The following is a 25,470-nucleotide window of genomic DNA, read 5'->3' as shown; positions in this document are numbered from 1 at the left end:
ATAACAAGAAGTCACCGCCATTTTATTTTCTTAAAGGAAAAGGGTCATATTTTACACAACAAGCCTATTAGGGAGCATACGAACACGTCAAGGTGCTATAGAACCAACTCAATGAGATCCTCTTGTTGTGATGGTGAGATGTTCGCTGTCATACTGTAATTTTGACCACTAGTATGTAGTAGAATCTCTTTGGTGCTACTTAATTGACTCGTCTTGTTGCCTTTGCCGTGCAATTGCTTTTTGTAAACGCATGTCATTGTAGATAAAAACAAAAGTGACCATTTCAATTTACATCTCTTGCCCGTTGTTCTTCTTCTGACTCATCTTCACTAAAAACAAAAACTAGCAAAAAATCTCCTGCCCTGTTGTTTATGTTGTTTGTTGTTGTCTCAAGAAGAAAAAAAAAACCCCAACGACCCGGAAGCAGACCCACTTTCATGGTTGAAAAGGAGAGATTGTGTACTTTTGTTGTACATGTATAATAAATCAAGATGTTTTTAATTATTTTTGCTGGGTGCTGAAATAAAGCATGTGAAGTGGTTCTACTCAGTGGGCGACGTTTCACTGTCCTGTCTTGCAACTGTTGTGAAACCCAAAATGGCTTCTATCTTTTTACGTCATAATGTCGATTAGTGTTCCCAGATAGTCCACAGCAGTTGCATTTGTGTTTCCCACGAGCAGCAGTGAAAACAAAGCCGACTCTATTTGATTTCCATTTATCCGTTTTCTATACTCTTCAACCGGCTTTGGGTTAGAGTTTTGCTAGACCCTGAACTGGTGGCCAGACAATTGTGAGCATGCGTGACGAACAATCACGAACACAAATGGACATTTTAAGAAAGATAACAATGGAATGTAGAAGGAAGCCAGGGGAAGAACTGGAGCCAAGATCGTGACGCAGTCATTCTAACAACAAGCACCCGAATGCTCTCATCCCACAGAATCATAATATTTAGGTCATTAAAAATGCAATCGCTAAAATTAGAACACACAGAGCAGTTTATTTCTTAAACGTTCATCTCCAAAAATCTCAATAAAACCCCCAGCAGTAAATAAAAAAAAAAAGGAAAGACAGAAAAAAGATTTGGACTTGACAGAAATGAGAAGCTACTCTGGCGCCCCCCAGTGGACTATAAGCATAATAATTATTCAGGGTAGATAGTGACCTAAAGTTTGGAGCATATTAATTTATTTCCATCAATCAAGCTTCTATACCTACCCATTATGGCCACGAGGGGGCAACCTAAAAGGCCGGAGTAAACCCTCACAATCATAGGGAGAACATGCAAACCCCAGGTTGCATGTTCAAATGCAAAACAAATGCATGGACTGACACCGTGACTTTTAGAGGAAGAAAAGCACTCACAAAGGCAAAGCGCACACAACACACGCTGTCTTCCTGGATTGCAGTTCTGTCTTATTTCCTGCAGAGGAAAATGCAACATTTTATGACTTGAACTCATCGAGCAGCGTGCAAACATCTAAGAGTGGAGTCTCACCTTGGCAACGTGTCCACATTGGGGTCACTACGACGAGACAACAAATCAGATGGGAAATTTGCTTGAACGAAAAGATGTTTAGAAAAAGCTTCTTACATCTGTGCCATGATGAGGGGCATGCGGGGACTGTCAGGGGGCGTGGCCTGGGCCCCTGCGCGGCTGTCGAACATGGGCAGTGTGGAGAGAGGCGGAGGGACGCCTCGGTTGTCCGCCATGTTCCTCAGCTCGTCAGTGTTGTCCAGAATGGTGTGATGGTGGTACAGCTGGATCCTGTTCCCCAGTAGGAAAGTTATGATGGCCACTTTCAGAGTTATCATTAAGAGAGACTAGCGACAAAGAACACATGCTGAGTCAATCAACTTGAGCCATTTTGAGAGTTATCAATAAGAGAGACTAGCGACAAAGAACACAAGCTGAGTCAATCAACTTAAGCCATTTTCAGAGTTATCAATAAGAGAGACTAGCGACAAAGAACACAAGCTGAGTCAATCAACTTGTCTTATACTGAAGGACAAAATACCGCACAAATGTTAAATGAGCTAACTTGTATATTTTTACTTGTATATTTTTCTGGCAGTGACCCTGCCCCCAGTGTTTTGCTCGGGTGCAAACCCACAAACAAAATACTTTCTACTTACTGGTTTGTCTTTGCGTTCCTCTTGTCACTGTAAAAAAAAAACAAAAAAAACAATAAATAACACTTATTGTAGTCTATTTGTCAGAAAAAAATCGTTCAGGTGTTGCAACAGTTGGAAACATACACGCCTTCGCGACGTCCACACATGATGTAGGAGAGCAGCAGTAACAGGACGATGGCAATCACCAGCGGCACGATGACAGTCACGATGTAGTCCGGCAGAAAGTTTCGATCCTCGGGGGAATCGGGCGGCTCAAAGTGCTCGCCGGCCTCCAGCACGCCGGAGCCCATGGTGGGTGGCGGTGCGCTTGGTTCCACCTGGGAAAGATCAAACTGAAAAAGAGGCGTTGTCAGTGAAGCCATAAAAGGAGGGCACATTTCCAGTATTAATCATGTATTAAGACAGTGAACAGTTTAATTGTCAAACTAAGAGCAAATTAATTTGAATTTATGTAATGCTAACATGCTAGGATAATATGAGTTTATTAAATGATAACATGCTAGCATTTGACCACTCAGGGACCTCGGTTGAACCCGCCTGCAGAGGTTGACAATGACAAAAAAATGAAACTCACCAGTTCGGTGCTGCACCAGCTAATACAGTTGCTGGGGATGCTGCAAAAGTTGCACCCCCCTGGGATTTTGACCTTAGTGCCCGCTGCGCACTGTCGCTGATGCTCCGGCGTCTGCGCCCTCAGGAGGCAGGCGGAAAAGTTCTGCTCCGATCCCACCTTCACGTACACCCTGGCACAAGGACGGGGAAAAACAGATCGACCCGCCAGCGCCAGGAAAAGCGTTAGACAAATTTAATGCGGCTTTACCCTTCAAAGTGTCCCGCCAGTGGGAGGGGCACACGGCCGCCACGGTCCAGGGCGTTGGAGATGTTGACAATGTCCAAGGCTTCTGTGTCCCACAGCTTCTGCAGGTCCTGCTTGATCTCATCCTGGACAGCAGGGGGCAGCACTTTCTCGATCTCCCGTAGCTTGATGAAGAACTCGGCCTGATAAGGTGGGCTCTTGGCTAAGTGGTGACAGGCAGGGTTAGAATGAGGAAAAATAGAACTGTCAATTTGAGGAAACTGAAACAAGCTTGATCGTAGAACTAAATAACAGAGGTAGACATTTTTTTCTTTCTTTCTTTTTTTTTTTTTTAACCGGTCTTTCATTTACAGTCCCGTCAGTACGCAAAGACCCTATTGTCATCATCAGGCCGTTGTTTTGGGACGTTTATCTAAACTGTAATCATCCCCTTTCTCTCTCTCTCTTAAAAAATAAAAAAAAACAACCAGGTGCCAAAACTAAACTTCAGTCATTCTCCAATAAGTCAAAGCTAAACCCAAAGTCCTCCTTTAAATCACTCAATAGTTGTAATAAAAAGGCAAAATTATGACCGAACACACTAAATCCACAACACAACGCCTAGTATTCATGAAACAAAGTGCAAGATGTACATTGATGTAATGTACATCACTCATCCTAAATTCTAATTAACAATCACATCCACGAGGAAGCATCATTATGTTTCAGCTTGCTTTCAACCTCTGGAATCATAGTTTGGAAAAACCACTTACAGAGACAGTTACATAAAACAAAAACCACATTTGACCACATGTCATCTGTCAAATACACGACAACTAGTAAAACGCGAGGTTTTGCTGAGCTTAATTTACTCGGTAATGCCTTTTTGGGAACATTTAAAAACTTCTATCTTGCATTTCCTGGCTAAGTGTCAGTCAGAGTGAGACTATAACTTTCCATGTTCATATTGGTTACTTGAATTCCGTCATCTACCAAGTATTCCATAATGCTTTGCTCGACTATGTGCAAGCGATTTAGTCATTCAAATCTTATTTCATCAGAAAAAAAACAGAAACACTTCTTAACACTTAATTTTAAACATTGCTTTTGACGTTCTGCATAAACAATGAATACATTACGCAAAATTGTGTATCGTATGCATTTCAGTTAATTAAACCATGACTCTGAAACACAGTGCAAACGTTGACATCACAGCCAGGCCGGCTAGCTTCAATGAGAAAAAAAGCTTGCTTGATGCGGTACATGAAAGACACTTTGTCTCTTAATAGTAGCTGCTAATAGAACTCAGATAGTTATTCCTGTTGTTTTTAAAATGTGTTTTGTCGGGAAAATATTGCAAAGTCCATCAGCAACAAACGGACTGCCCACCTCTGCTAATTAATCTCGCAAAGGTACCACTTTAAATCACTTCCATCTTTTTTGTACCTGCAATCACATTGAGGACAAGAATCTGCCTGGTGGTCTCATAGCTTCGCTTGTTGACGGCATAAATCTGTCAGGAAAAAAAAAAAAATCCCAACTTATTCTGAGTCAGAATATTTTTTCCGCCATTTTCACCAAACACATTCACATTCACCCCAAATAAGGCATTTAGCATCACCCCTAAACGTTTTTAATATGTCAAAATGTCTGTCTTGTTTTCAACAAAAGCAAACAAGACATTTAAGCACCACCCAGAAAATAACCGAGCAGCCTTAATATGCATGCTTTGTGGAAAAATGTCCCGTTTTGTTTAAAACTAATACATATTTTCATCTATTTGGTTCTTCCTGAGCTTTTTTTTTTGTATTTTTAAGAGGGAGGTGAGTTCATAAACACACCCCAATGACATCTATTTTCCTACAAACATAAAACATGCCTTGTTTTTGTATTCCCACCATTTTGAACTTTCTTTGGCATTTTTTTAGTTACCTCTGTGCACTAGACCCTCTTGATAATGTGTTTTCCTAATTACTGCAAACGCACCAGTTTAACCTTATAAATTTGAACAAAGATAACAAACCGTGTTGCCTGAATATCCATGTTTAGTGTTTCAATTTTGTGTTTGAATTTTTCCAAAATCTTTTCCACCAGTTTAGTAAAGTGTTTTTATTTTAAAGGGAGAAAAAAGTGCCATTTTTCAGTTAAACCATCTTCCACCTCAAAATTCCTAATAAAAACTGTACCTCAATGACACTCTTCCCAGGAGATATCGGGGTCCCGTACAAAAATCCGTTGTCGTAGGGATGCCTTTGGGTGAAGCGTAGCCACTCGGGGAGATCCGGGAAATACTGCATGTTGCACTTGAACACCATCGGGTCATCGTATAGGCGGCCCACTGGACATGACAACAAGAAAAAACTTTTCTACACTCGCCAGAACAAAAATATTAAAAATATTTATTTAAAAAAAAGTGTAGGCTCTTACAGTATAGCTGAGACAGTGGCTCAAAATCACTCTGGAATGTCTCCCTCATCAACTCATAGGAGAAAAACTTTCCTGCTGGGATGTTGTATTTGATCTCTGCATGAGCTGCACCCACAATTGCTGTAGGATGAAAAAAATAACTGACATGAGCGAGCAAAGTGATAGGTTGTACATGTTTTAAGAAAGATAAATACTTGCCTGTTAGAAGGAGAAACCAGCTCCCATAGCCTGCCATCTTGTTTTGACCTGTGATAGACAGCTGCAAGTGCACAGTAGGAAAGACTGGCCAGGGCTATTTTGGTCACTCCCACCTCCCGATGACATCCAGACAGGCGGCACATTTCTGTCTGGTGATAATATATAAAAAAAAATAGTTAAGACACACTAATACATTGAATATTTTTGGTTACAATAACATGCATTTTGGAGTCAAAGACAATACAGTAACATAGATTCAATTATGGGCTGACATTTGCATATTTGTTTGGACTTGGGCTTTGGAATGCAAGAGGTTATGTCCCACTGAGAACAAATATAAAAATGGCAACTAGTTTCTGGAGGGATGCTAATTTGCTATAAAAATGACTAGTTTCTGGAGGGATGCTAATTGGCGTCACTATCTATCTATCTATCTATCTATCTATCTATCTATCTATCTATCTATCTATCTATCTATCTATCTATCTATCTATCTATCTATCTATCTATCTATCTATCTATCTATCCATCCATCCATCCATCCATCCATCCACAAGTGCAATACGATGAATTGGTTGACGACAATTTTTACATAATAAAGACGTCAAGCATCACATGATCAGAAAGTGCAATCCGCCTCTAGAGGGCATCATTATCCCATACTGTACTGTAGATTCAAACCACGCAAATCGCGAGCCGGATTGCATTACTGTATTTATATCAATCCATATTGCATTGACGTAAAACAAATGAAATATGCACAATGCGTGCGTAAACATGGGTGGATTGTGCTCATAAATAGCAAAACAAAAATTAATTTGATGAAATATTACATTGGAGTAGTCCATAATAAACGTTGAAGTTTTTCCATAACGCCTTGAACTTGTTACTCGGTGTCGAGTACGAGTTTAACTAACAGCACAAGCGAGATGTTTTAAGGTTATTGTCGTTAAAAAAGAGGAAGAGGTTGGACTAGATGCGAGGTTCGTCGGCGGGCGCTAGGACCCAGCGGCATCCCTCTCCTCCTTGCAGCAGCGGCTGTCGGCTCGCGGAGGAGGACCAGGCAAAAATCTGCTGCTCGCCGCAAGAGATCAAAATGATGCTGCCTTTAAAAAGGGATTAAAACGTAAGCAATCTGTCGCCAGCCGCTCTAAAGCCGCAGCGTCTCGCCGCTGCTCTACTTTCTGCGTTCAAATGTCATTTGAACGATCGCGACCATCTAGCAAGTATCCACCGATGCAATTTCGCACAAGCTAATGACAGATGCATCGTGCCCACTTTCTCCATAGCAGTGCATGAGATCTGCAGCGCGGTGCATGCAGGCCTTTATCGCGATCTGTTGTTTTTGTCTCCATCCACCTGCCCCGCTAGCCTGAGCGCATCGGCCGGCCGCCGGTGGATAACACAGCTTTGCCAGCGGGGGTGAAGGAGGGACGACATGCTGTCGCAGAGCATCCGTCGCGACGCCTGAGCGAGCCACCATGATGAAGACGGAACCCACCTCCAAGAGCGCCGGCTCCACGCTCAGGAGCCCATCCCCGCACAGAAGCGCCTACGAGGCGGGGATGCAGGCCCTCAAACCCGTCCCCGACAACGCCGCCAACGGCGATGTCCAGGACGGGCCTCGGGGTCGCAGGTACGGCTCCAACGTGCATCGCATTAAGAACATGTTCCAGCAGCTGCAGACCACCGCGGCCGACGCCGAGGGCGAGGAAGGCGCCAAGGGGAGCGACAAAGCCGTGCGCCTCTCCCTCCCCAGGGCCGGCAGCCTGAACGAGAACGTGGACCACAGCGCGCTGCTCAAGCTCGGCTCTACTGTGTCCGAACGTGTCAGCAAGTTCGACACCAAGTCCGAGAACGGTCATCAGCGGGCTTCATCGCCTAGCTACTCCAAGCTGCAGGAGACCCGCCGCATCTTTGAGCAGCAACAACAGCAGCAACAGGAGAAGCTGGCCACCACCAGGGTTTTGCTCAAAGCAGACAAAACCCCAGGTCTCCAGGAGGGCAGGCTGGACATGATGGCCCGCTTCAACGGCAGCACCGAGTCCCTGGACAGCCTGGACGCCAGCGAGGCCGTGTCCCCCACCGTCAGCCAGCTCAGCGCCGTCTTCGAACGGGCGGCGGAACTCCGGAACAACCTGAACCGTCTCTCGTCCACGCCGCCGCTCCCCTCTAGGGGGGTCAGCGCCAAGGTGGGGGTGTTGAACTCAAAAATAATCACAAAGAGGGCCAGCGCCCTGGCAGCCGGAAACCAGGGGGATGACCTTGCCGGTCAGCGGGACCAAGAGGGGACGCCCGTCAGGAGTCTCCGTAGGGGGGCAAGCCCGACTGAGAGCGTGAACGGGGGTCAGAAGGCGGAGACGGAGCAACAGAGAGCAAAAACCGTGTCCGATGCCGGCGTGGAGGCCAAGGCCGAGCAACTTGAAGAGGCGGGCTCGGCGGCACGCTTCGAGAACGGAGATGCCGCTTCGACGGGGCCGGAGGCGGCGGGCGAGGACGGCCGGACGCTGGGAGACGACGGCGTAAGCCAAGACGAGGAAGATGAGGACGAAGATGACCGCTACGAGGCCGAGTCCAGCTGCGTGGAGATCGCCGGGCTCCCCGTTGAGGAGGACCCGCCCCCGTCAAGGAAAATTCGCTTCAGTACCGAGCCCATCAGGGTAAGTCATTGACTGTTTTTGTTGCAGCAGTGTTAGCATCACAGTTTTGGGGTAATATGGTCAAAATCCATGCACGTTACACTATACAGTTGGGTAAAAAATAACCCAATTGTGGGTCAAATGACCTGGGTTATTTTGACCAATTTTGGGGGTAATTCATTTCGGACAAAACAAAGTAAAAAAAAAAAAAAAAAACTAATGCACACACATACACAAAGATTTTTTGGCACCTTTTGTACAACACAAACCTACATACTTGTTTTGTTTTGCTTGTTTTGTTTTCTACAAAATGAGCCAAATATAATCCAAAAGAATACCAGTTTTGTACAGTTTGGGTTAGTCATTTAAGACAATCAGATCAAATGAATAACCCATATGGAACCCACCTTTCGTTTTTTGTTTCTAAATTAACCACCTAATAAGGGTATTTCATGGGTATTTCAAAAACGACACAAATATGGATCAAAAAAAGATTGACTCACTTGGGTTAATTTGACCCAACTCTTGGGGTAATTCATTCAAGAAGAATAACCCACAAAACAACCCAAATGTTTGGTTTTTCTGTATAAACCAGCCCAATAGTTTAGCTTTTTTATGGGCTATACACAACTTTTTGTGAGAAATGAATAACCCACTAAGTTAATTTTAGTGAATAATTCACTCAACTTTTTCTGAGAAATTAATAACCAAGAAAGTTGAGTCAAATTCACACCTAGTCCTTTTTTGAACAAGTGTTGCTTTTTTTTTAACTGTTTTGTTTAGAAATAATAATATATGGGTAATTTGACCAAACTTTCTGGATTGTTCTGCAAAAATCAGTTAGAAGAATTTGTAATTTTGTACAAGACAACTTGTTAAAAAAACAACACACATCTAGAAAGTTCGGTAAAATGACCCAAATCTTTGATTAGATCCTTTTTTGGCCCAGATCGGGTTATTTTTGACTCAAAAGACTGGTGACCAGATCAAAGTGTCCCCTGCCTTTCCCCCAAAACTCAGCTTGGATAGACTCCAGCTAACCAGTGACCCTAATGAAGATAAGCACTATAGAAAACGCACGAATGGATGTTCCTCCTTGACCGTCATGGTTATCTGTCAGCATTTTTCATCATCAACTTGCGCTGCTGACATGTTTGATTTTCGCACCAGCTGATGCTTCCACATTCCGCTAGTGATACTACTTCTAATGAAACGGAGGGAGGCGTGGAATGGTGGGGGCGGGGGTTAAAGTGCTGCGGGGATCGTCTTCAGTCAGATGGAAAAGAGAAGCAATCTGAGGGCCGCAGTGCGAGTGGTGCTGGTGCAGCCATCCAGACCAAGAAGATGAAAGAAGGAAGGTTTGAACTGTGGAGCTGTGGGCGTATTGTAACCCAAAGCATTGAACCCCCCCCAACATATTTCCCACTGATGCTATTTGTGTTCTTGAAATCACTTACTGATTTTAGCAGTTAGCTTTCAATGAAGACAATATTAGCTCAAATAAAGGAAAGAACTTCCTGAAAAGCCTTGAAGTAAATTTTAACCTGTTGCTACAAACAATCTATAATGTCTCGGTTTAAGTTGTTCGATTTTGAACCATTAGGGGGCAGTCAAGCATTAAACGTGCCCAGTCTCCTCGTCAAGAAGAAGAACAGGAAGATGTTGACCTCAAATTAGCTAACTGGCCGCTCCACTCTTAGTTTTACTCATGAAATATTGTTGAAGCATCATTTGTATGTCACTTTAAGGACAATATTATGTATGTAATGAACAAATAACATTAAGTATGTGTGAAATAAATGGTATTTAGTGTTTGTTGACCATGAATGCTATTGACAATTGCTAACTAGGCTAATTTCATTGGTGTCTAAGAGTTAATATGTCCATCCATCCATTTTCTAAAGCTGCTTATCCTCACAAGGGTCACAGGCTTGCTAGTGTCTATCCCAGCTGACTTTGCGCAGTAGATAGGGGACACCCTGAACTGGTTGCCAGCCAATTGCAGGGCACACAAAGACAAACAACCATTCACGCAGCCAATCACACTTAAGGACAATTTACTATGTCTGCTCATATATATAGAATGAAATAAATGATCCACTCGCTTCAACTGTCTACTTGCATTAACTTATTCACTGCCAATGACAACTATAGACGTCAAAGATCCATTTTTACAAGGCTGACAGTGAATGAGTTAATTATTCTACCCTTCATTATACATTGTATAGCAAAATGCAAACAATCAAAATACATCCCGTGGAGTAAATGAGTAATACGGCTATGATTTAAACTGCTATTTTGTGGAAAAGCATTAATCTCATCCATTGCCAGTGACGGCTATAGACGTCAAAGATACATTTTTTACCGCGCTGGCAGTGAATGAGTTAATAGAGTAACCATTGTGTACTTAATAATGTAGAAAGTATGCCACTTACATGATACATGATTGACAGGTCAACCTTGCTTTCACGCTCAGATATGACCCCGGAATGTCTTTTGATGAGGGAGCCCCTCCTCCTTTGTCACAATGCAACCCCACCGACTGCTTTGTTATGGAAATTGATGTAGTGTGTACGGGGATGCGTGTATGTCATAGGAGTGTCGGGGTCAAGCAGGAGGGGGAGAAAGGGGGAGGCGTTATAATGCTACTATGCTGCTCAAATGTCACGCGTCTGCGTAGCGTCGCAAAGACATTTCTTGTCGCTTGCCAAACAGGAAGTAGCCATTTTTAGCGGCCGCTTCCTGTCGTCGGCAGCCACAATTTGGGTCTTGTTGCGGTGATGGCAGTTAGTCGCCTATGAGTTGGTGTCTATAAAAAAAAAAAAGGGGTGGGGGGGGGCAAAAAATAGTATGTTCTGTCTAACCTTAGCATTTGCTCTCTGTGTTTATTTCTTTGCTCGTTCTCTCTTTGTCATCAGTCTGCTGTTGCTGCCGTTTGTAAAAATAGAAACTCCGCCACTAAGGTCTCGTTTTGCTCGTTTGCTTTGGCTGCTTACTGTATGACACACACACACACACACACACACGCCCACACACACACACACACATTATATATATACAGTATATATATATATATATATATATATATATATATATATATATATATATATATATATATATATATATATATATATATATATATATATATATGTAAATATATATGTAAATGAACAAGACCCCATCACCATTCCTCGGCAAAATATTACCTGTCTGTAAAAGCATGCACTTGAAAATGTGGCAAGAAAGAAAAACAGTGTGGAGCGCTGCTCTTTTTAAACTGAGGAACGCAAATTTCAATTGACAGTGACAATGTGTTCCCTGTGACTCACAAATACATTAAAGCTAGGAGCTTGTTTTGTTGCCCACCGCGCTAATAAGTCAAAAAATAATAACCCAGTAGTCGGTTGTTACATAAGTTGGCTGATGGCAGTCACCTGAACGAGTGGGCACTCGCGCAAACACACACATTCCGCCTACACATCACAAATGAGAGGAACAGAGCGACCTTGCTGATTATCTCTAACAGACTATGTGATACTGTCTGAGAGCTCGACCTCAAACGGCCTGGTACCTCTCACTTCCCGCCTGAGCACCCACCAACACTAACACAATAAACTAGAAAACATGCCACCTGCTCACTGTTGCTTAACCAATAGAAACTTTAAAGTGTGTGTTTATTCAGAATGACGACGATGAAAGGAGGGTGATAAGAAGAGAAGGGAAACGTCAAATCGTAAAACGTGTGCTCTAAATTTTGCCGCAAACTTTCGTCTGTTATTTTTGGTTGCCTGACACACCGTTTGTCGAACCTGTGAAGTTGAGCCGTGAAAGCGGTGTCAGAGGTAGGATGCGGCTGGCTGTGTGCGAGGGGAGAGTGGAAAGCCGCACTCCACCATTTAATTATCTCATAGCGGGAAGTCGTTAGTTATGTGAACGCCTGCGTATAAATTGTGCTACTTTGCCGCGGTAGATACACGTGCACACACACACGTATATGGATTTGTATATACAGTGTGTAGGTATATATATATATATATATATATATATATATATATATATATATATATTATTTTCAGTGTATACTTGAAGGGACATAATTGGACGATTAATGGGTGGGTTGGGTCCTAAATGTATCATGTGCAGATAAAAACATTGTCGAAATTATCTTAAATTATTTTTAACCTGCAAGATTGCTGTAATTTGCATGCCAAGCGAGTCAGGGACGATGTCATGCAAGAGTATCAATTAATTGAATTTAATGTTTAAAAACTTGTGACGTCCTTTGACCTGTGACAAAGCCGTGTGTGTGTGTGTAATTAATTGGTCATTCAGTAATTATATACGGTAATACGGTAATTAACCTCGGTATTTGGTCTTCTGATAAATATTCACCAGCGTGATCTGACAACCCTGAGAAGTAAACTCCTATCAATAAATGTGATAAATCGCTATCGTGTAAGCTGTGCGTAAAAGAGGCTAAAAGGCGCATTAGCCGTTGTCTGACGCACGCTATTGAGACCGCGGCCTCTGTCTGTCGCTGACCTTGTTATTCTGCTGCAACGTCCCTCTCACGAGGTCATCGCTAAGCCGCCATGCGCATGCTGACCAGCGACCGGCCTGCCAAAACAGATGAACATGGGTGCCATGCAGCCATGCAGTTGACCATTATTTTATCTGCGTGTCAGTGTGTTCTACATCTGGGTCGCGGATTAATCCCCAATTGTTTCGCCGACAACGTTCAACAAACTTGGAGGGTGAAGTGATTAAGACAAATGACATTTAATAACAGTATAATTCACCGGTGTCAAATGTACGGCGAAGGGGCTGGATCCCGCCTGCAAGGTTTAATGTGGGTCCCAAGATGATTTTTTTTTTTCAGCATAAAAAAAAAATAGGACCAAACTCTGCTGTCCATAACAACTAGAAAAAAATGCTTACAAGCAATGCCCAGATGATAAGTGCAACTTGCAAGCAGAAGTGACCAGTTGCCACTCTTGTGTGAAAGCTTGCTGATCACTTGACAGAAAGTCAGTTGAACACTAAACTAGCGTTCACGTTAGCATTAGCATCTAGCTTTCTTGTGCAAGATTAGATTTTGATTTTGAACAGATATGATCCTTTTGGGATCTCTACATATACAACCTCGTCTTTTAGCCAAAATGTGCTTTTCTCAAAACGAGGGATTCTGAGCTACCTCCATATATATGTAAAACATAATTACCCAAATATAGGACACACCTGTATATAGGACACACCCTTAATTTTAGGGTAAAATTTTGTTATCATGTATAGGACGCACTAACAGTTTGGCGACAATGTAAAAACTAGATCAAAGCTGAATATTTCTCATCTTTTTTTGCATTTACTTTTTGACAGGAATTTACTCAAGCTCTTTTTGCTCGAAGTTGGAGACATCATAACTTTTACATGATCCTCTCGGTTTTAGTAATGTTCCTATGTGTGAACAAGGATGGACTCATACGGTGGTTCAGCCGGTTCGCTTCTTTTATTGAAAATAAAGCCGTAACAACTTCAGCTAACATGACCTGCTGTTAGCTGCAACAGGCACTGGCTGCCAACAGCCAACTGACGTCCGTCTTCTAGCTCATCCAGTTACTGTAATTATTGTAAATAAGAATACAGCCGATATAAAAATGCACTTGAGAATAGATTGTGGCCCCGGAGCAAAAATGGGTTTGACACCCCTGGTCTAATTGATACTCCCATTCAGTTTCAGCAAAAGCGGAACGGCAAATTCACCTGCGGGAGCTTGACAATAGGGGGGCGATCAGAGAGCAAACTGCTTCTATTTCTGATACCGAGCACCCATTGGCTAGATCCAAATATAGATGTGTTTGGTGAGTTCACAAGGAAACCAGCGCATCAATTGCCAGTGTGGGCAGACGGGGTTGTAGAGGAAGTGACACCTCAGTTTAACAAGCACATTCAATACGATTATCGGAGAAAATCTGGATGATGGATGTTGACACGTAAGCATTGAGCTGGTTCTTAGCTGTTGACGAGAGTTTCGGAGTCTGATCTCTGTATTTTTCAAAACTAGCATAATTGTTAATAGAGGTGAAAACAGAGGACATAGTTGATGTGGTAAATCAATGTTTAAAATCTTAATATTATATGATTATATAAAAAGTAAACATTATTCATTTTCCAATATTATTCTCGTAAGATTATGATCAATGAAACAGGAGATTATGATATACTTGGATGAAAAAAAAATTACAGAAGGTACGCCATTGAAAAAAGCTTGAGTACCACTTTTGTAGACAATGAAGACTATATGCTGTTTTTTTTTTTTTGTCTACATGTGTTGCTTCACCATTTGTGCTGACATAACCACTTAAAAGTTTAACAAAGGTTTTGTTCGAGAGTATGAATGCTCGTATCACAAATTTCTGCAAAAAAGGAAAAGTCCAACAAGGGTAAGGATTAGGTTGTATTTTTGGGGGGAAAAAACTAAATTTTACATCAGTAAAACTGCAATTTAAACAAAAAGGTCTATTCTCTAACTTCCCATTCATAGCACAAGTGAGTGCGTCCAAACCTTAGACTGGTGCTGCGTTTCAAATTTTGACACCTCTTTGTATTTGTAATTGCGGCGTCGGTTGTCACTTGCCTGCCGTTAGCAGGTTAGCGTCTGCGGCTATCTACATTTGTAGGACATCCCATGCCACGGAGGGAGGGAAGGGGGCGGGTGGTGGAAGGGAGGAGGGAGTTTCCTGGCCATCTGTTGGCTCCTCTGACCTACTATCTGTCACAACTGGAATGGCGCCCTTCTTTGGCACACATACCCCCCCCCCACCCGCCTTCCCCTTACCAGCAGCATCAGTTTGCCTCTAATCCCGCTGTTTGTCTTCTACACAACAACATGTCTGCAGGATGAGGTGAAAGTGTGACACTGTCAATCAGTTGTTATGTCACTATCTCCCGGCACCATCGGCCCGTTAGTGACATCTTAAATCAGGAACCCTCCGGCCACAAAGTCAATGATTGAACGAGTGTTATTGGATCTATAGAAGCCCATTATTTTGTAAGTGTGTGTGTGTGTGTGTCTGTGTATGTAATCCACATGCTTCTAATCCCGCTAAATACAAAGGTAGCCTGAATCAAAAACCTCAGTGCTTGTCTGTCGGTAGGCTCCAATCCATTATGGTCTGACTTGGACCTCATTTTTTTCTAGAATGAAGATTTTTAGTCCATTTATAAATTAATGTTACATATTAATTGCATTGAGATATAATAATACAAATGACTGTATTTGAGATGTTATTTACGGTATATTATTATATTATTGGATAACTTGTGAAAGTTATGATGAGTAATTATGATCCAATATTATAATAAAATAATATTAGAATCCAGAATTCGTCAATGTATGCACTGCGGTGTATTCGATTTTCACCAAAACAGGTAGATTCAATTCATTACAAGGGCCCAAGCGATTAATCGGCCAATCATGGTTCTGCAATCATCTGCCAAAAAGAATTGGCCAAATGGACGGACGATAATTGCTACCTATTTGAATTTTTTGCAATGAATGCACTCAAAGCATTTGACGCATTTGAATTATAAGTAACACTGGTGTCATTATTCACTGCACAAAAATCAAGCTAGCTTTGTTTCCTTAATTTAATTCTTTTTTTTAATTTGAGAAGCTCATTCTGCGGACCTGTTATTCAAAACAAAGCAAATCTTGATTTTTATTAACAATAGTTACATGACATGAATTAATGTCTTCATTAAAATGCATTCTGCCAATCCAAACAAACATTTTTTTCAAAAAATAGGTACCAATTAATATTGAAAATCTGGATCTAATTGACACCGATTGAAATGCATTGGGAGTAAACAAATGCTATTTTAATCATCTTAAAGGCAAAGTCAGTAAAAAAAAAAATCTCGACAATAATATGTTCTATGGCACCGTCACTAGTCTAAAAGTGGCATTCTGAATAATATGCCTTTATGCAAGATAAATTAAGTCGTAAAATCCATCTCAAGAGGCGGCCATTTTGCTTCTTGCTGTTGAGTGATAATGACATCACAATTGTTCAGGGGTCATCTTGTAACGCTCACATGACCAAATTGAGAAAACAGGTCAGTTGTAATTGGTTGTTACCTGAGCCCTGAACAACTGTGATGTCATTTTCAATCAACCGCAAGAGATATGCTCCATCTTATTTGATTCATTTATCATATTTTAATTGAATTTTTCCGGATTATTATTTTATCATTACTATGAATTATTATAATTTTTCCAATCTCCATCATATCACTCATGCCAAACACATCCTCTGTTAATTTAGGGTAAGTATTGAGAAATGCAAATGTCCTCAAGCCCCCTTAGAGGCTTTTCTTGGGGTTAAGGGCGATTTAAACGAAGAAGCGGAGCCTTGTTGAGTGTTCAGCGATGCATGCAAATACAATCATACTGTAAATCTCTGAAAGGAGAGGGGGCACGGGCGGGGGCTGCTGTCAAATCTTACGAGCTTGTAGCGTTGCTATGGAGAAGATGAAAAGCTGCGGAAGGCAGACGGACGCACTTTTAAAATGAGAGAGTGAGAGGTGTGCAAATAAAGTGAAGACAAAAGTGTGAAAATTGGCGCCGGAGTGAGAAGAAGAAAATGTTTGTCGGGGAAAAACGAAATCCCGGCCAATCAGGAGCGCTTGAGTCGGTGTGAGTAGTCAAGCATGCGAGGTGCTGCATGCGTAATCACCTCGTGTGTGTGTGTGTGTGTGTGTGTGTGTGTGTGTGTGTGTGCGTGTGCAGCTGCGGGAGGCCGCCATTAGCATGCGAGAGGTGCTTATGTAAACGACCACACTTGAAAAGAAGCCGAATTAATGTGGCATTTCGAAATACGCTCCTCTGGGTGTTTTAGAATCTTTAGACCTCACCTAAACCTTTTTTTTTTTTTTTTAATGAGTGTGCTGTATTTGTCTTTTTTTTTTTAAAGTACTTGTTTACTTTTTCCATACAATACCAGATTAAATCTGCATAATCTTTGCGATAAAACACCTATTTCAGAAATTAAAGTCATTTTGTATATGCATATAAATACATACACTGTAAATACTGTATTTGTCTATGTATATACAGGCTTATGTTTCTGAAAATAAAAACGTGAAGATATAGTCATATATTCCAGTTCTACTCTTAATCCCCTGTTGAATGATAAACAATACACAGAGATATCTCACAAATGCACAAAGTCACAGCAATTTGAATGTTGCCATGTTTAAATCCCCATGTTTAGCACATTCATTGTTATATGGTGCACATTGTCTACTAATCCCTTAATTTCACATACTTCAATTATCATTTGAATCTTTCGACTGCCTTATTTGCCACATACATATATATCGAATCTATAGACTCTAAAGTGATGGTGTGCCACGCAGGTGTTTGCCACCTACCCCAACGAGGACTATGACAGGCGCAACGAAGACGTGGATCCGATGGCGGCATCCGCCGAATATGAGCTGGAAAAGCGTGTGGAGCGGCTGGATCTGTTCCCCGTGGAGCTGGAGAAAGGTGAGCAATGAGTGCCAATGTTTGTTGTATACGACTGCGTCAAGAGTCATTCTTGAATTTGTGACCCCTTTATGTAGCTAAAACAAATGCAAAAAGAAGTTAATCTGCTTTTTCTCAAAGAGCCTGACCTCCAACATGGCTTTGACATAAAGTTGGATGCATATATTTATGGGAGACTATATTTAGAAGTGTGTACATGCTTGCTACATTTGACTTAAAAGCTTTTGCTTCATCTTTCCTTCTTTCTTACCAGCAAGTGACAGTGACATGAGTCAAATAATTTTTGGAGTTAAAAAGTAATATATTTTTTAAGAAAAAAAGTGAGTGGAAAAAAAAATGAAAATAGGACTTCTTGTACTATTAATACTTTAAAATAAAAAGCCTACATCTATTATTATCTTTAAAACACTATTTTCAAAACATGGACACTGTAAAGAAATTTTTAAACGTATACACCATTACATGTTGTACTACATAGAAATTCTAAAAGAAACATAGATACCTTTCTTCTCATAATACAAAGCCTATTTTCTTTGGAAATGGATTCTGAGCCTTTCCACTTTCCACAGCTAGAGATGCTTTTCATTTAAAAAAGCATAAAACACACATTTACATGAGTTTAGAGGGAGCTGCAAATTTTTAAAGCGCACTTTTACATGCGTTTTGTATTTAGTCAGTTAAAAAATGTACTTTTTTTCTTAACAATGTGATTTACTTCCGTCAGTATTACAGCTCTATTTCTCTCCATAAAATGCACATTAAAAAAGAAATCTGTCTTATTTCAGTTAGTTTTTTAGAGTTCCCCCCCAATAAAAACATTTTACTCAAAAATAATGACACAAAATTGAGCCTCTTTTTATCTGATATGGATTCTATTTCTGTAAGGTTACAAATTACGACCAAGTATATTAATAATCATGAATATTTATATGTAGTAGTATTAGTTTGTGAGTAATCTGAACAGATTTCTGAAAAAGAGGTCTTCAGTCCCCCCCCCCCCCCCCCCCCCCCCCCCCCCCCAAAAAAAAAAAAAAAAAAAGCAGCAGCATACCTTCAAATAAATTAAGCTCGTCTTGACTTCCAGATGAGGATGGCCTGGGCATCAGCATTATCGGCATGGGCGCGGGGGCCGACATGGGCCTGGAGAAGCTGGGCATCTTCGTCAAAACCGTTACCGAGGGGGGAGCGGCGCATCGTGACGGCAGGTGCGTGCGTTCTACTGTCAACTCATCAAATATAAATGAACTGCACTTTAGAATGGTGATGCCGTGTGCAATATATAGACAAAAACATTACAAGACTTACAGGAAGTGCTTGTAAGGGATGACATCGCTGGTTGTGGTGGTGCTCCCTGCAGGATCCAGGTGAACGATCTGATCGTGGAGGTGGATGGGACGAGTTTGGTGGGAGTCACCCAGAATTTTGCCGCCACTGTGCTGAGGAACACTTCGGGAAATGTCAAGTAAGATGACAAATGGCACGCTGAAAATAGGAATGTTTTGAAATAAGTACGGTACTCTTATTTAGTCAGGGGATGCAGACAGAATTATATGATTATGTGACAAGGTATGCAGGTGAGTGTTCCGGTTGGAGAACACGGAAAAGTATTCCATTTGACTCATTTATGAATTTATAATGGGCTTTTGGCATATACACAGAATCATTAACTTAGTGGAGCACAGATTATGCGCAACTTTGGATATTTATGCCAAAATGAACTCGAGTTGCGTCGTGAGGAAAAAGAAAAAGAACTGCTTTGAGTGCATTCAACTTTACAGTGGAAAATCTGAAACACACTTAACGAGCAACAAATATATAACTTACGGATAAGAAAATATGAATGAAGCATTTACAAAGGTGAGATTTATTCTGTTTTGCTATAGTTTTCGCATTGTCGCCAAACTGTTGGTGCATCCTATACACGGCAGCATAGAAAATTCAAGAAATTAAGGGTGCTTTCCATACACAGGTGTGTCTTATATTTGGGGAATTACAGTAAATAAAACCAGCAAATCAGTACCTTAGATTGATATCTTTGGGATTGAACGTTAAACAATTGTAACAAACTGCCAGTGTTGGATTTTTCATGTAAAGAATAATATAAAAATGACTTATATTCTGAGTGAGCAAGTAGCGTTTAACAAGTTATGTTAACAGTAGCATTTTATCATAAGAGCTTCTTGTGTCGTTCTCACTAAAGTGTTTCATCTGGCTAGTGTCACTTAAAAAAAAAAAAAAAAACACTTTTTATGGACTTTCTTTGCTACAATGTGTAATTTTTCACACTTGAACTCCATCTTATGGCTTACAATGCATCACGGAGCCTCACATTTGTGCCGATGCGTCATTCATAATGGAGTGCAGCCGTTCTTGCTATTGGGACCATTGTGTGACTTGGAAAGATCAGAGGCTGTCACAGACAGCACATACATTATGGATTATCATGAAAAACACGCTAGGGCTGAAAGACATCAGGAAACGTGCGCATTTAATTACACGGCAATTGAAAGGCTTCACGATTCATGTCGTCTTTTCTGCTCTTTAATTAAGACTTTTTGTTTGCTTTGTAGTCACTGTAATGAACTGAGCTGAAAGGGGAAAGGATGAGTAATTTTCTACTTCATTGTTACTGTATGTTCCTTCGGCCCAAAACTAGTGTCTCCTCTGCACATCTTTTGAAAACTCAACCTTTGAAGTTAGTTAGACTTGGCGGAAGGAGGTTCAGTAGGTGTGTCGAGCATGCTCAGATCAAAACAAAAAAAAAAATCTCAAGACGCCCTGCTTGAAATGCAGCAAAAGTCTGCCATTTTGCTTTGCAGAGGCCATTTTAGAATAACACTGGCAATTTCCAATCAATGACTTCTTCGAAGTCAAATTTGTTCTAGATGTTTTATGGGATTGGGATTTATTGGGACTCTACGTTGTGAAAATGTTTAACTTTTCATCTTTTGAGTGAGGACTCACCGTAAAACCTCAAACTGTATTAAGTCAACCACAAGAAATGTTTGAAGATTCAGTTCCTAATGCTGGTTTGATTTAGCAACAGGAAATTCGGTAGGCGTGTCTATAATGATTAGACCAACAAATAAGTCTCAAAAGCCATGTTTGAACAGAAATGCGTCATTTTGCTTTGAGCTTGCCATTTAGGGTCACATTTGTTATTTCCCTCCAGCGTTCAAAAACAAACTTCCTAGAACTTTGCCATACTGCTACTGAAAACAATTTAGTTTTGTTATTGCATATGGTTGAAGCATGGCAGCATCATCTCTTGATGAAACTCAAAATTGTCCTCACCCACCCACCCAACAAGAATTGTTTGAGAATTGAGTCCCTGAAGCATCTATAGACCAAAAAAAAAAATATATATATATATCAATAAGCCATGGTGAAAATAAAAGAAGTCCGCCATCTTGCTTTGAAGCAGCCATTTTAGAGGTCATCCTGGCCATATATAGATCCTTGCCAAATTCAAATCCATTTCCATTTGAACTATTACAATTATTATCGACTAATTAATGCTTACATTGTCCAGGTTCTTCATCGGGCGCGAGAAGCCGGGTGAGCAGAGCGAGGTGGCGCAGCTCATCCAGCAGACGCTGGAGCAGGAACGCTGGCAGCGTGAGATGTTGGAACAGCGCTACAATCAGTACATGGAAGAGCAGGAGGTCTGTCCATTTGGGGGGGGGGGGGGGATAAAATGCATGGCTCGTTATTGTGGAATGTGCGGCAGGGCGGTTGTGCTCTGCCGGGGAAACGCTGAGTAATCCATATTTCTCACCCCTCCTGACATCCCACCCCCTCCCCTTCCCCCACTGACTCGGAATCCTGCCTGCCTTCTCAGCTGGGTTGCCTCATCAATATTTAGCCGGAATTACTTCCACTTTGAGCGCAGATGCTTTTGTGTGTGTATTTTTAAACGTTAGGCTCGCCTTCACACCTAAATGAAAGCCGTAGCCATCAAGCTCGACACATATTGAGTTTATTATTGTGGTTGTCAAACTGCACTGCGCGGTAATTTGGCGAATAAGGCAAGCAAAACGTAAGAAACGGCGCTCTGTGTGACATACAACCTCGCTTGCCATCACCACGGCAACAGGATGAATGCAAAATGGCTTTTTGGATTTGCACTGTAGCTCCTAATAGGTTGTTTTAATGCTGCACGTGCGCGGAAACGACCTTTTCCAATGGCGACAATAACAGGAAGTGACTCCATTCATCGAGTGAGGGTGGTTCTTGAAAAGCATCAAGGCTGAAAGATAGACTGGGAGGGATGAGGTGGAATGAATTTGACCATTTTGCACCATCTATTGGCTGTTTATTGTACTCCACCTGTTTTTCCTGTTTTCCTTTTAACCCCATAGCAATGATTTCCAATCACTACGCGGCTGTGCAGTTTCTCCAGGAAATTACAGGTTTCGCATTATTATTAAAAAAAAAGAATAAGAACTGCCCCAATAAAATCCCCTTTCACTTGATAGCAGAGGTTTTTATGCATCTGCCAGCTATAAAATAGAATACAGTTGCTTTGTATTTTAATAACCCCAAATTTCAAACAGAATAAAGACAAGTCAAAAAAGACTTTTTGTTTGTTTGGAAACACATTCAAAATCAAACGCTCTCAAATACAGAGGCAATGAAATTTAAGTTTTCAATTCTTTAAAATGCACAGTTGTTTACGGAAAGTCTTTCCACACCATAAAGCGTTATCCACATCATAAAGTTAACTGAGAATATACCAAGATGATATTATCTACACAAAAATGGACTAATATGAAGGATCTATGTTACTTTTTTTTAAATTTGAGTACTACATACATTCATCAATATTTTTTTTTATTTAAAAAATCTTAAACACACGTTTTTCGTCTCTGCAGGGCGGCGAGTACGGTACCGACGAAGAGGACGACGAGGACGAAGACGTCAGCCCGCAGTACACGGGCGCCATCGAAGTGTTTGACCTGGCGGAGAACGAGGATCTTTCGCCGCTGGAGACGGACCCTGAGAAACTGGCCCATAAATACAAAGAGGTACAAGGTCACCACCACCTTCTCCGCCAGCACAATAGAAATAAACACAGCCACTAGAAAAAATTTGCAGTCCAGAAAAAAGAAAACCTCACTGTATGATCCATCACATACACGTAAACAGGTAAAAACGAACTCATTCACTCCCATTGACGCCTATAGACGTCAAAGATCCATTTGAATTGGAATGGCAGTGAATTTGTTAATGTGATCCCACCTGCCAGTTATTAAAGTAAACTGCCACCTTGCACAATAGAAATAAACAGAAACATGTGCAGTTTCTTACCTAATATCCTCCCATTCAGCTCCAAATCAAGCATGCTGTGACTCAGGCCGAGATCCAGCAGCTGAAGAGGAAGGTACGTCAAATTTATCCACGGGAACAACTCCGTTCCTTCCGCAGTTGCCGTTTTCAAAAGAAATCATTTCTTTGCCCTAGCTGCACCATGCCGAGCAGGACAAGCAGCGCTGGCGCATGGACAAGGCCCAGCTGGAGCAGACCCTGCAGGAGAACAAGGATCGTATGGAGAAGCTGGAGGGCTACTGGATGGAGGCGCAGACCCTGTGTCAGGCGGTGGACGAGCACCTGAAGGAGACGCAGGCGCAGTACCAGGCGCTGGAGCGCAAGTACAGCAAGGCCAAGCGTCTAATCAAAGAATACCAGCAAAAGTAAGACCAGCGCGGGACGCTCGTTACCTTCGTTGCAAACGCTAATTTGTCCTCGGTCCTTTCGCAGGGAAATCGAGTACCTGAAGAAGGAGACTCAGCGCTGTGCGCAAGTAGGAGCCGAGGCTTCGCTTCTCAAGGAGGAGTCGGGTCAGCTGCAGGAACAGGTGACGCTTGTCCACAGAAACACTGTGGTCAAAATTACACAAGGCATTCTGACTTTTTTTTCTCTTTAGACAAAAAGGTTTTTTGTATCTTTAGACCTGTTTAGTACCAGGGATTTAATTTGTTCCTTAATAAGTTTTAGTGTAAAACATTTCACTTGTGCTTTTCAGAGAAATAACACATTTCACTTGTGCTTTTAAAAAAAAAGGGATATCGGTAAACTAAAGCTTGCTATACAGTATTTTTTAAAGCCTGTGGCGCCCTCTGGTGGTTTGGAAGGCAAAATTCAAACTTACAGCACCACCCAAAAGTTGGAGAACAGCTTAAGTACGTTAAGAGGTCAAGAAATTCTACCTTCTAACTCTTGCAAAAACACAAAGTAAGATGAAAATCATTTCAGATCATGAAACATCACCCACATCAAAGCTGCCTGAAAACATAATACGTATGTGGAGAGGTGTTATCTGGGCAAACGTTGCCTACTTTGATAATGATAAAAAATTTTTGATTTTAAAATGTTCAGTGCTGGTCACAAAGCACCATCCATAACACGTTTTTATTTAAAAAAAAAAAATCCAGGTCATAAAGCATTACCCACAGTAGTAAAGAAACTACTTGAAGAATCTAAATTATAAAACATGTTTGCACTGAAAATGTTCTACTAAATAATTCTTCCAATATTTCTTCAACTTAGAGCAGCTCCATCTGTAGCTTCTATTCTATGCGTCTTATAATACAGCACACCCTGTATTTTAAACAGCTTTAAAATAGCCCATTCATTGAAGGTGCACGCTATAATCCTGCGTATTTTATAATGTGAAAAATATGGTAAGGATTGCACCATCTATTGCTATGACATGCACATGACTAACTGATATTATGTTTTTGTGCTGTGGTACAGGTAGCTGACCTGGAGTGCCGCGTGGAAGAGCTGAAATCGGAACCTTTATAAGAACCCTTTTACGGATGGAAAAAAGGAAGGAGAGCACAACGAGGAGCTGCAGGGTATCTCGTTTACTCTCCACGTTGAACCTTTTTTCTTTCTAACCTGGAGAGTATTTACCCCCTGAATATGGTATTTTTATGACACGTCAGGTGGTCACTTTCATTTTTTTTTCTCCATTTTTTTTCTCCAATTGCCAAACAAAAACAAACCTTCCTCTCTAGTTTGGTGACTTTTTTTTTTCCAGCGTGTACAGATGTGACTTCTGTATAGGTGTGGTTTAACAAGAGTTTTTAATATGTGTCATAACATTTAACACATCATGTAAACGCAAATTAGACAAAGTTGTTGTAAATTTGATGTGAGATTGACAACTGAGGTGCTTTGCCAGGGGATCGAAAATGGACTGACTGTAATCCTAGCAACTCCCCGCTGCCTAAAAGTGTTCTGTGTATTTTTTTTTTTTTTTTACACACACGTGACTCATGAATATGAGTCCAGGCCTCCGTTCATTCATGACTACTAACAGGAGCGGCCAGTACCAGCAGAGGACATTTTATAGTCTGGAACCAGCAGCTGCAGCACAACGAAAAGAAGTATAAAAAATAAACAACACCTCATACACTGCCTGAATTTGAACGCCACACGCCTGTGTCGCGCTGCCACCACCATCTTTGTAGAGCTCAGCCTCTATTTTAACTTCGTATTTATAACAGACATACAGTATGAGCGAAAATGGTGTGTTATGTTGAAAGGAAAAAAAAAGTAATATATCTGACTAAAATGAAGAAAAACAGGCACGAATTTGATTATTTTTCCTAATAATAACAATGATGATGATCATAATAATAATAATAATAAGGCTTGTACAGTGCACATGCTTTGCATTGTGTGTTTTGTGGATTAAATGGTCAACAGTGGTGGA

General features: G+C 41.3%; 2 protein-coding genes across 5 annotated transcripts; one reads left to right on the top strand and one right to left on the bottom strand.

The window, feature by feature from the left end:
• Positions 1-981: 981 nt before the first annotated feature.
• Positions 982-10,743, bottom strand: sgca (sarcoglycan, alpha). Of its 4 annotated transcripts, none has more exons than XM_088438865.1 (12): positions 10,633-10,743; positions 5,559-5,703; positions 5,361-5,480; positions 5,120-5,271; positions 4,380-4,446; positions 2,958-3,156; positions 2,712-2,880; positions 2,261-2,469; positions 2,138-2,164; positions 1,596-1,769; positions 1,500-1,526; positions 982-1,424 (listed from the first exon to the last, which is right to left on the bottom strand). In XM_088438865.1, the coding sequence occupies exons 2-12, from the start codon at positions 5,593-5,595 to the stop codon at positions 1,418-1,420; spliced, it is 1,188 nt and encodes a 395-aa protein (XP_088294991.1). In that variant the 5' UTR covers positions 5,596-5,703; positions 10,633-10,743; the 3' UTR covers positions 982-1,417. The 4 variants fall into 4 exon arrangements, with proteins under 4 accessions (XP_088294991.1, XP_088294992.1, XP_088294993.1 ...); XM_088438866.1 differs by having other exon boundaries at positions 5,559-5,707; positions 10,633-10,740; XM_088438867.1 differs by lacking the exon at positions 10,633-10,743 and adding an exon at positions 6,392-6,710 and having other exon boundaries at positions 5,559-5,707.
• ppp1r9bb (protein phosphatase 1, regulatory subunit 9Bb) lies at positions 6,574-25,465 on the top strand. Its single transcript, XM_088438862.1, has 11 exons — positions 6,574-6,684; positions 6,930-8,218; positions 17,615-17,747; positions 18,832-18,952; positions 19,105-19,209; positions 21,280-21,412; positions 22,622-22,774; positions 23,077-23,130; positions 23,211-23,440; positions 23,508-23,604; positions 24,504-25,465. The coding sequence occupies exons 2-11, from the start codon at positions 7,040-7,042 to the stop codon at positions 24,552-24,554; spliced, it is 2,256 nt and encodes a 751-aa protein (XP_088294988.1). The 5' UTR covers positions 6,574-6,684; positions 6,930-7,039; the 3' UTR covers positions 24,555-25,465.
• The last annotated feature ends 5 nt before the right edge of the window (positions 25,466-25,470 follow it).

The sequence above is a fragment of the Hippichthys cyanospilos genome, chromosome 17 (assembly GCF_059441005.1).
Source record: "Hippichthys cyanospilos isolate Australia breed blue-spotted pipefish chromosome 17, RoL_Hcya_1.0, whole genome shotgun sequence".
NCBI lineage: Eukaryota > Metazoa > Chordata > Actinopteri > Syngnathiformes > Syngnathidae > Hippichthys > Hippichthys cyanospilos.
This window is presented reverse-complemented; position numbering and strand designations above follow the sequence as displayed.